This window comes from Sapajus apella, unplaced genomic scaffold, assembly GCF_009761245.1.
Source record: "Sapajus apella isolate SASKATOON/1434 unplaced genomic scaffold, GSC_monkey_1.0 scaffold24, whole genome shotgun sequence".
Taxonomy (NCBI): Eukaryota; Metazoa; Chordata; class Mammalia; order Primates; family Cebidae; genus Sapajus; species Sapajus apella.
Genome location: NW_022436964.1, coordinates 6,975,110 through 6,987,098, shown reverse-complemented (window position 1 = coordinate 6,987,098; position 11,989 = coordinate 6,975,110). Strand labels below are relative to the sequence as shown.

Below are 11,989 nucleotides of genomic sequence, written 5' to 3'. Positions count from 1 at the left end.
CTCTTCTTGTTGCATTGATCCTTTTACCATTATGTAATGTCCTTCTTTGTCTCTTTTGATCTTTGTTGCTTTAAAGTCTATTTTATCAGAGATGAGAATTGCAGCTCCTGCTTTTTTTTTGCTCTCCATTTGCTTGGTAAATCTTCCTCCATCCCTTTATTTTGAGCCTTTGTGTATCCTTGCATGTGAGATGGGTTTCCTGGACACAGCACACTGATGGGTTTTGGCGTTTTATCCAGTTTCTCAGTCTGTGTCTTTTGATTGGGGCATTTAGTCCATTTACATTTAGGGTTAATGTTGTTATGTGTGAATTTGATGCTACCATTTTGATGCTAGCTGGTTGTTTTGCCATTAGTTGATGCAGATTCTTCATTGTGTTGATGCTCTTTACCATTTGGTTTATTTTTTGCATGGCTGGTACTGGTTGTTCCTTTCTATGTGTAGAGCCTCTTTCAGGAACTCTTGTAAAGCAGGTCTGGTGGTGATGAAATCTCTGAGTACTTGCTTGTTCGCAAAGGATTTTATTTTTCCTTCACTTATGAAGCTTAGTTTGGCTGGATATAAAATTCTGGGTTGAAAGTTCTCTTCTTTAAGGATGTTGAATATTGGCCCCCACTCTCTTCTGGCTTGTAGGGTTTCTGCTGAGAGATCTGCTGTGAGTCTGATGGACTTCCCTTTGTGGGTAACCAGACCTTTCTCTCTGGCCGCCCTTAGCATTTTCTCCTTCATTTCAACCATGGTGAATCTGACGATTATGTGCCTTGGGGTTGCTCTTCTTGAGGAATATCTTTGTGGTGTTCTCTGTATTTCCTGGCCTTGAATATTGGCCTGCCTTGCTAGGTTGGGGAAGTTTTCCTGGATAATATCCTGAAGGGTATTCATTCTCTTCGTCTGAAGAGAATGGATTCAGTCTCTTTGTCACATTCAGGTACACCTATCAAACGTAGATTAGGTCATTTCATGTAGTCCTGTATTTCTTGGTGACTTTGTTCATTCCTTTTTACCCTTTTTTCTCTAATCTTGCCTTCTCATTTTATTTCATTGAGTTGATCTTCGACCTCTGATATCCTTTCTTCTGCTTGGTCAATTCAGCTGTTGAAACTTGTGCATCTTTGCGAAGTTCTTGTGTTATGTTTTTCAGCTCCATCAGTTCACTTATATTCCTCTCTAAGTTGTCCATTCTCATTAGCATTTCGTCAAATCTTTTTTCAAAGTTCTTAGTTTCTTTGCATTGGGTTAGAACATGTTCTTTTAGCTCACAGAAGTTTCTTATTACCCACCTTCTAAAGCCTGATTCTGTCATTTCATCACACTCATTTTCCATCCAGCCTTGTTCCCTTGCTGGTGAGGAGTTGTGATCCCTTGTAGGAGGAGAGGTGTTGTGGTTTCGGGTTTTTTCATCCTTTTTATGCTGGTTTCTTCCCATCTTTGTGGATTTATCCACCTGTCGTCTTTGTAGTTGCTGGCTTTCAGATTGGGTCTCTGAGTGGATGTCCAGTTTGTTGATGATGAAGTTATTTCTGTTTCTTAGTTTTCCTTCTAACAGTCTGGCCCCTCTGCTGTAGGGCTGCTGAGGTCCACTCCAGGCCCTGCTTGCCTGGGGATCACCTGCAACAGCTGCAGAACAGTAAAGGTTGCTACCAGTTTCTTCTTCTGCTATTTTTGTCCCAGAAGAATACCCGCCAAATGTCAGTCTGATCTCTCCTTTATGAGGTGACTTTTTGGATATACGGGTCAGGGAGCTATTTGAGGAGACAGTCTGTCCTTTATAGGAGCTCAAGTGCTGAGCTGTGAGCTCCATTGTTCATTCAGAGCTGCTGGGCAGGTACGTTTAGGTCTGCTGCAGCAGAACTCATAAACAACACCTTTTTTTCCCCAGGTGCTGTGTCCCAGGGAGTTAGGGCTTTATTTATGAGTTTTTGTTGTGCTGCTGCCTTTTTTTCAGGACTGCCCTGCCCAGCAAGGAGGCAGCCTAGTCACTGTCTGCCTACAGAGGCTTTGCTGAGCTGCTGTGGGCTCCGCCCACCTGCTGTGTGAACTTCCCTGCTGTCCTGTTTATATGGGTGCAGTTAGAACTGCCTCGGCAGTGGTGGCCCACCTCTGTAATGGCGGACTCTCTCAGTAATGGCAGGTTGCCTTGGCAACGGTGGGCTGCCTCAGCAATGGTGGACTACCTCTGTAGTAGTGGAGTGCCTCGGTAATGGCGGACACCCCTCTCCGACAAAGCTGGACTGTTCCGGGTTCAGCTGTGCTTGCTGTGAAACTCTCAACCCAGAGCGTTTCCAATTGCTGTTTTTTTTTTTTTGTGGGGGTGGGACCAGCCGAGCCTGATCACGTGGCTCCCTGCCTCTGAGCCCTTTTTTTTTTTCAGTTGAACAGTTGACTCTCTTCCAGGTGTTCCTGTCGCCTGTTGAAAAGGCACTGGGATCTGTGTGATTTCCCTTGCAGCGACTCACTGCACTGGCTGAAACAGTGGCGCTGAGATTCGTGGGGCTTTTTTTGCCTGGGAAGCTCCTGGCCTGGCTCCCTTTTTCAGTCCCCTTTTTAATCAGAGGAATGGGCGACTGTGCCTTCCCGGGGCTCCAATCACCAACTAAAAGGGCACCTGGACCAGTGTATTTTGTATGGAGAACCACTGCGCCAGGGCACCGGCAAAGCAGCCGTGCCAGCCAAAATAGCCACGCTGGCCAAAACAGCCGCGCTGGCGACCCGTGAGGCTCCTCCGCCTGGGAATCTCCTGGTCTGTGGGCAATAAAAATCCATCTGGACATGCGGTGTCCACTCACCCTCTGTGCTTTCACTGGGAGATGCAATCCTGAGCTGTTCCTAAATGGTCATCTTGGATTTCTCCTCTATTGTCCATTGTATTAAGTCTGATTTAATTTCTCTCAAAAAAATTTTTAGTTTTCTGCGTAAAATTTTTGTAAAGAATCTTTTTGTTGTTGTTGTTACATTTATTCCTAGGTGTGTCTTTCTTTCTTTTTTCCCTCCTTCCTTTTTTTTTTTTTTTTTTTTTTTAGCTGGGGTTTCACTCTGTCACCCAGGCTGGAGTGCAATGGCGCAATCATAGCTCACTGCACCCTCAAACTCCTGGGCTCAAGTCCTCCTGCCTCAGTCTCCCAAGTAGTTAGGTGCATGCCAGCATGTCCAGTAATTGTTTTTGTAGGGACAGGGTCTCATCATGTTGCCCAGGCTGGTCTTGAACTTCTAACCTCAAGCAATCCTCCTGCCATGGCTTCCTAAATCACTGGGATTACAGGTGTGAGCCACCATGCTGGGCCATATTTAAAAAAAAAAAATCTTATTGTAAAATAAGACACATTCAAAAAACACAAAAAGCAAATATGTAGATTAACAGTATTGTAAGACAACCACCCTTGTCATTTCCACCAAGATTAAGAAAGAAAGCTTTGTCTGAAGTCCCTCCATGTGTCCTGATTCAATCATAACCCCCTCTCTCTTCCAAGATGCAATAATCTTCCTAACTTTTGTAAAACTCTTTCTTAAATTTCTATATAAACGTACCACTCAAGTTTGCCTCACCAGACACTATGGTTTAGTTTGCCCAGTTTTAATAATGACTTTCAAATTCCTTTTAATCTATAGCTCAGTCTTCAACCCTTTATTACCCATAAATTTGTCAGGTGAAGAATCCAGGCCATTTGACCTGTAGAGTTTTCCATAACAGGGATTTTGCTGAATACATATGCAGGATGCAGTTCAGCATGTTCCTCTGCCCTCTGTACTTTACAGGAGTAGCAGCTGGATCCAGAGGCTTGATTAATCCTTAGGAATAACTATAGACAGTGGCATACTATTTCATCAGGAAGCATTTAGGATGGGTGCTATGGCTTATGCCTGTAATCCTAGCACTCTGGGAGATAGAGGTGGGAGGACTGCTTGAGCCCAGGAGTTTGAGACCAGCCAGAGAAATATAGCAAGATTGTCTTTACAAAAACAAAACAAAACTAGCCAGGTGTAGTGGCACACACCTATAGTCCCAGCTACTGAGAAGATTGAGAAGGGAGGATCGGTTGAGCCCAGGAGATGAAGGCTTCAGTGAGCTGTGATCAGCCAGTGCACTTCAACCTGGGCAACAGAATGAGACCCTATCTGAAAAAATCCATACACACACAAACAACTTTTGGAATAGACATAGGATTATTAGATACTCTTTTTTCCCTTGGGTCAGTTTTGTTAGGTTGCATTTTGTTTGGTTGTTTTTTTGAGTCAGGGTCTCAATCAGATTCCCAGGCTGGAGAGCAGTGATGTGATCACCGCTTACTGCAGCCTTGACCTCCCAGCCTCAGGTGATTCTCCCACCTCAGCCTCCAAGTTGCTGGGACTACAGGTGCCCACCACTGCTCCTGGCTAAGTTGCATTCTTTTAAGAATTTGTGATTTTGGATGAATTTTCCAATTGAAAAGCATAAAATTTATAATTTTAACAGTTTTATTGAGTTATAATACACATACCTTACTTTTAATATATACAATTTAATGGTTTTTAGTATATCCACAGAGCTGTGCAACCATCACCATAATCCAATTTTAGAAGATTTTTATCCCACTCCCAATAAAAACATTATAATCATTCCCCATTCTTCACAACCTTCTCATCCCTAGACAACCACTCATCTACTTGTCTTTAGAGATTTGCTTATTCTGAGGATTTCATATAAATGGAATCATACAGCATGTAGTTGTCTATGAGTGGCTTCTTTTACTTTGCACAATGCTTTCATGAGTCATCCACCCTGTCACTTATATTAATATTTTATTTTCTTTTTATGGATGAATAATATTCCATTGATAAATTTTGTTTATTTATTCATCAATAGATTGACATTGGGTTATTTTCACTTTTTGGTATTATAAATACACTTCCATGAACATTTATGTACATGTTTTTGAGTGGACATAAGTTTTTATTTCTTGTGAGTATAAATCTAGTAGTGAAATGATGGGTCAGGGGAAGTCTATGTTTAACATTTTGAGGAACTGTCAAACTGTTTGCAAAATGGCTGCACCATTTTACATTTCCACCAGCAACGTATGAGGATTTAAATATCTTGTTTTAAGACCAAGCGTATGATTTATCCTTGTGCAAGTTTTACAGCACTTGAGAAGAATGCATATTTTGCTATTGTTGGGTTGAGTGTTCTATAAATGTTTGCTAGGTCTAGTTAATTTATTGTGTTGTTCAAGTCTTTTATAACCTTGTTGATTGTTTGCCTACTTGATCTATCCTCTATATACAGTGGTGTATTTTTAATTTTTATTTTATTTATTTACTTAGAGACAGGGTCTTATTCTGTCACCCCTGCTGGAGTGTAGTGGCAGACTTGAACTCCAGGGCTCAAGTGATCCTCCTGCCTCAGCCTTCCTAGTAGCTAGGACTACAGGTGCACACTACCACAACTGCCTATGTTTTTTTAAGAGATGAGATCACACTGTATTTTCCAGGTTGGTCTCCAAATCCTGGCCTCAAGCAACCCTCCCACCTTGGCCTTTCAAATTTCTGGGATTACAGGTGTGAGCCACAGTGCCTAGCCCTAATGGTGCTACTGACATCCTCAACTAATATTGAATTATCTGTTTTGTCCTTCTGTTCTGTTAGTGGTCTTCACGTATTTTGGTACTCTATTATTATGTGTATATATATTTACAATTTTTGTGTCTTCTTGATGATATTTTTAAGTTATAAAAAGTCCCTCTTTATAGCTGATAACATTTTTCATTTTAAAGTCTATTTTTTTCTGGTATTTTTTTCTGGTCACTCCAGCATTCTTATTTTGGCCATTTGCCTAACATATATTTTTTCACGCTTTTACTTAGAATATTTTTGTATCTTTGAACATATAGTGTCTTCTATACATTCTTCTATAGTGTCTTCTATAGATAACATACATTTTCATCTTTTAAAAAATCCAGTTTTGACAATCTCTGCCTTTTGATGGAATTATTTAATGCATTCATATTTAATTTTGTTACTGATATGGTAGGATTTATGTCTGTCATTTGCCTTTTGTTTTCTACAGGTTTCTTTGTTGTTCCTCTATTCTTCCCTTCCTGTTTTCTTTTATATTGGTGGATATTTTCTAGTGTAACATGTAATTGTATTAATAATCTCTGATTGTATTTCTTTAGTTAATAGTTGCCCTAAAGCTTATGGTATTCATTTTATTAGAATCTACTTCAGATTTATACTAGCTTCATTCCAGTGAAATAGAGACTGTATTCCTTTTTTTTTTTTTAAGACGGGGTTTCACCATGTTGGTCAGGCTGGCTTTGAACTCCTAACCTCAGGTGATCCGCCCGCCTTGGCCTCCAAAGTGCTTGGAAGAGACTGTATTCCTAACAGCTCCATTCCCTCCCACCATTTTTTTTTTTTTAAGACAAGGTCTTGCTCTGTCACCCAGGCTGGAGTGCAGTGGCACAATCGCGGCTCACTACAGCCTCAACATCCTGGGCTCAAGCAAACCAATCCTCCCACCCAATGCCTCTAAATGCCAAATGAACAAAGCTATTTAAAAAATACTGGATCTTGCTCTTTCCACTTGAGAGGAAAAAAAAGCTGTTCTAACGTGGCAATGGGATGCTCTTAGCTGTTTGTAACTCGCTGTGAGTTCGGGCATTATGTAGCTATGAAGTGGCACACTATCCACACATAGCCCTAACTACAGAAACCTGAATGTAAAAAAAAAGAGAGAAAGAGCCAAAGAATACCTTCTCACAGAGATTCATTCATTCACTCATGAAATATTTACCGATCAGGTTGACTATGTACATAACACTATACTGAGGATTGCACAGAACACGGAGATCAAACCTCTCAGAGAGTTTAGAGTCCAGGAAGGGGGATAAGACAGAGATACCTCATGGCAGTTTCAGGTGTGTTCTACTCACCCATTTGCAAGTGCAGAGGACAGAAGGTAACCACATCTTTCTTCTATACACAGTAGAGTTTCTTCAGAGAATGAGACATAAGGGTAGCAACCAGAAGAACATATAGTATCATAGAAAGAGCTGGAAGGGAACAAAGATATAGATATAATTAGACCCATGAGATACAAAAGCCTGGAAAGTTCAATAAAAGTCACAATATGGAGGGTCTCAAATGTCAATCTTAAGAGAGTGGGCTATATTCTGTTGGTAGTGCATGTCATGGAAGATTTTTGGAACAGAGCAATGGCATAAGCAAAGAACCATGGGAGATATAATAAGGGATGTAGGAAGAGCTTGAATGTAGGAAGACATGTTATTCTCTGAAGCAATAATTGTCAAATTCATGTGTAAAATAATAAAAATAATAAATGGTGAAACTGAATAATGGCAATGCAAATAGAAGAAGGGGAAGAGCATGGGACATGCTATCAAAGATAAACTGTCACGTCTTTGTCACTGGTTAGATACACTCATTTATTCATTTAACAAATATTGTCAGGAATTGGGCTAGCTGCTGGGGATGCAAGATAAGCAGTGGGGCACGGTGGCTCAGGCCACGTGTGGTGGCTCACAGCTGACGCAGGCAGATCACAAGGTCAGGAGTTTGAGACCAGCCTGGCCAACATGGTGAAACCCTGTCTGTACTAAAAATACAAAAATTGGCTGGGCATGATGACTCATGCCTATAATCCCGGCTACTCAGGAGGCTGAGACAGGAGAATTGCTTGAAACCAGGAGGCAGAGGGTGCAGTAAGCCAAGATCACCCCAGTGGCCTCCAGCCTGGGGGACAGAGTAAGACTCTATCTCAGGGAAAAAGAAAAAGAAAACAGAATAAGCAAAACAGACATGAGCCCTTCCTCACAGACCATATGGTAAACATTTATTTCAGTATGAATGTGAAACATAATGAAGCCTATTAACAAAAGTTACATAGTATTATGAGTGCTTATGATAGGGGATGTGATGAGTCAGGGAGGAAGGGAATGCTTCCTTGAAAAAGTGACACATGAACCGAGATGAGAAGGTGTGGAGGCACTAATTAGATGCAGAATGAAAGGAAAGACATTTCCTGTAGATGGGACAGCATGGACAGTGGTTTATTGTTAAGTATGCAGGCCTGAAATGAAACTCCTCTAGGCTGGACTGCTGAGAATGAAAGAGGCTAGTGTACAAGACAAAGCTGCAGAGATCCTACTCCATCATTCCCCGAGGATGCAGCACTCTGTATACTAGTGCTACTCAAAGTGCCAATGGACAATGAGATAAAGAACTTGTTCTAGAATGGAACTCCACATACTGCTGTTTTCTAGGGAATGTGCCCCAAACCAAGGCTGGGAAAAGAATGAAAGTTAACCCATTAAATAAAGAAGTAGTCTATGGAAAGACCCAGATAGCAACAATAGGACATCAGAACTTCAAGCAGTTCTGTGTGTCTAGAGAAAACATGCAAGGAAGAATATAGCAAGGAGAGAGATAACAGACGTAGTCAAATTATGAAGGAACCTGTATGTCAAGCTACAAAATATAGATCTGATCCTACAGCAATGAGAAATCTTGGCTTTTTAGGGGGCAATTTGATGGAGGAAGAGAACTATCTGTATTAGAAGTCATCCGCCTAGAGTGGAGAAGTTAAGGTTGAGCAAAAAACAAGAATACCCAGAGAAACTATAATATGTCAGAAGGGGTGAAAGCTGAGGGTAGAAACCTGAAGAACATCAACATTTAGAATGGGTAACCAAGAGAAACCAAAGAATGAGACTGAGAAGAAGAAATTCCAGAGGTAAAGAAAAAAAAAATCAGGTGGCTTCACGGGAAACAGAGAGGAGGCAGTTTTAAGGAGGTAACGGACACTACATTAATTGATGCTGAAGACTAGAAAGAAAATGGATATAGAAACAAAGAAACCATAGCTAAGGCCAGGCGCAGTGGCTCATGCCTGTAATCCCAGCACTTTGGGAGGCTGAAGTAGGCAGATCATCTGAGGTTCGGAGCTCGAGACCAGCCTGACCAACATGGAGAAACCCGGTCTCTACTAAAAATACAAAATTAGCCAGGCATGGTGGCACATGCCTGTAATCCCAGCTACTTGGGAGGCTGAGACAGGAGAATCACTTGAACCCGGGAGGCAGAGGTTGCAGTGAGCCAAGATCACACCATTGCACTCCACCCTGGGCAACAAGAGAGAAACTCTGTCTCAGAAAAAAAAAAAAATCATAGTTATAGTTGGAAACAATTTAAATTTCCATCAACAGAAAAATAGACACATTATGTTTCTACATGGAAATTCTATATACAACAGGGAAAATAAATGAATAGCTCTATATGTCAACATGGATGAACCTAGTAAAGGTAACAATAAATAAAGTAAGAAAAGAAAACATAGAATGTTATATACTGCTTACTTACATATAATAGCAGAAATATTAAGACATACATTGGAATGATGAATACCAAGTTCAGAAGAGCAGTTACCTCAGGGTCAGTTAAAGAGTAGCTGTGATTGGGAGGGTGGTTACACAAGGCTCCTCAACAGGAATGGTAACGTTTCATTTCTTAAGCTGGTTTATGAATATACAAGTGTTTTCTATATTACGATTTGAGCATGTCGCACATAAAAATCACTGGTGACCATATCTCCATAATTTTAGAGGCATGTGCATGTGTGTGTGTGTTGGTAGTAAGTTGGGGTATCCAGAATGCAGTGGGTGGAAGAGGAATCCAATAAACACTATGTCTACCAGAGGACTATCATTGTTCTAGCAATTGGATACAAATAGAGGGAGGGGTCCATTATCCAGATACTTCCACTTAACTTCCCCGTCCGTCAGTTTCATTTTTGTAAAGTAGAATGTAATAGTATATTCCTTGAGGAGATGTTAGGAGAATGAAATTTCATACTTAAACAGTGCTTAAAATAATCCCGAGGACATTATTTCAAATAAGTACTAGTTATCAGGGAGTTAGCCAACATCATCAGTACAAAACAAACTGATTCACACAAACACAATGAAGTCCTGAATTCATGAAACACTCTTAAATTTGCCAGGTACCGTGTAAGATATGCAAAAACTACGGAAATTAAGGCTTATTTGTAGACATTAACACAGGCATAAAAGATTTAATGGACGGCAGTTCACGTTCAATCAGCTGTTCCTACATTCTTTGAGTGCAGTCTCTGTGCTGGTTGGACGCTGCGAGCACAGACACATTCCTCAGATGTTTATTTTTTTCAGTGTGTTGTTATATCCATATTTCACTTTTCTTTTTCTTTCTTTTTTTTTTTTTTAGATGGAGTTTCACTCTTGTAGCCCAGGCTGGAGTGCAGCAGCGCAAACTCGGCTCACTGCAGCCTCCGCCTCCCGGGTTCAAGCGATTCTCCTGCCTCAGCCTCCCGAGTAGCTGGGATTACAGGCGCACGCCACCACGCCCGTCTAACGTTTCTATTTTCAGTAGAAACCGGTTTCACCACGTCGGCCAGGCTGGTCTCGAAGTCCTGGCCTCGTGATCCGCCCGCCTCGGCTTCCCAAAGTGCTGGGATTACAGGCGTGAGCCACCGCGCCCAACTACACATTTCGCTTTTATTCGGATAGATCAGTAATCTTTCACAAACCCTCAACTCACTCGACCACCATCTCAGGTCCCAGCCAGCTTGCCCGTCCTCAGGAGGCGGGGCCTGCGTGCAGACGCACAGCGAGCGCGTTGACGTCTTCGCGCACCGCCCCGCGGCACCGCCCACCGGCTTGAAACCCCGCGCCTCAGAGGACTATGCGGCGGGCGCCAACGGCCAGGACCTCTGGGGCGGGAGGCAGTGTGGGAGCCGAGTGTTGAGGGGCCGGCCTAGCCTGGGGCTCCGGCCTTACGTCTTCCGACCTAACCCCTGTTCCTGAGCCTGGTGCGGGGCGGCTGCCTCTGCCTGGCCGTGGGCGCCGGGGCGGCCGGGCGGAGACCTAGGGCTCCTGGGTGGGCGCGGGCGGTGTCTCCGCTGCGGGCATCCCCCGAGGCCGCGCTCGGGCCATGATCGACTCGGTGAAGCTGCGCCGCGACAGCGCGGCGGACTTTTTCTCACACTACGAGTACCTGTGCGCGCTGCAGGACTCGGTGCCGCTGCCCGCCGTGCGCGCCTGCCTCCGGGAGGGCGTGCTGGACTTCAACGCAGATCGCCTCCGCGGGGTGGACTGGGAGCCTCTGTTGAGCACCCTCAAGATCAATAAAGACCTGCCCTTGATCTCCATCAAAAGCTACTTCCAGCCATGGCTGGGGGACACAGGTTTGTAGTTCCCGCCTCCAGGGCCCCTCAGTCCGTGCGGCGAAGCGGGTTTTTAGGTGGGTGGTGTCCAGTGCTGGGGCATGTGTGCAAAGGCCTGGGTGTGCGGCCTGGACACTCACGAGCTAGGTGAGTCGCTTAAGGTCTCTAGGGCCTGAGCGTGCTCATCCGTAACGTGGACTTAATAAAGAGACCTGGGTTAATGTGCCTATTGTTAGGATTCCCTGCGCTGCTGATGCCTGCAGAGCTCTTAGCACACTTTGGGACGTCATTAAACATTGGACAGATGTTACCTATTTTATTGAATGACCTTAATTTGCCTGATAGAGAAGTAAGCAGGTAGGAAGTTAATACATGTCAGCCTTTGTCTTCTTTTTAAGACACAGTGTCACTCTGTCATCCAGGCTGGAGTGCGGTGACGGGATCGTGGCTCACTGCAACCTCCGCCTCCCAGATTCAAGCGATTCTCCTGCCTCAACCTCCCGAGTAGCTGGGACTACAGGCACGCACCACCACTCCCGGCTAATTTTTGTATTTTTAGTAGAGACGGGATTTCACCGTGTTGGTCAGGCTGGTCTCGAACTCCTGACCTCGGGTGATCCGCTCTCCTCGGCCTCCCAAAGTGCTGGGATTACAGGCGTGAGCCACCATGCCCAGCCTGACTCCATTTTTTAAAGTGTATATAAGAAATGTGTAAAGTGCTTTACAAATACAAGCCATTTATAAGTGTAAGGTGGTATAATTAGGGATCCAGATTCTCTGATTATTCGGAAAATG

At 43.4% G+C, this 11,989-nt stretch overlaps 1 protein-coding gene across 9 annotated transcripts in view; it reads left to right on the top strand.

Moving 5' to 3' along the window:
- Nucleotides 1-10,670: 10,670 nt before the first annotated feature.
- Nucleotides 10,671-11,989, top strand: part of CEP78 (centrosomal protein 78) — a 37,487-nt gene continuing 36,168 nt past the window's right edge. For 5 of the 9 annotated variants that reach the window (XM_032290882.1, XM_032290876.1, XM_032290878.1 and 2 more), the window contains exon 1: nucleotides 10,672-11,215. In XM_032290882.1, the coding sequence (XP_032146773.1) occupies nucleotides 10,963-11,215 (253 nt within the window). In that variant the 5' untranslated portion in view covers nucleotides 10,672-10,962. Of the gene's footprint in view, nucleotides 11,216-11,989 lie in introns of all 9 variants that reach the window. The other 4 variants (XM_032290880.1, XM_032290881.1, XM_032290874.1 and 1 more) reach the window with 2 other exon arrangements.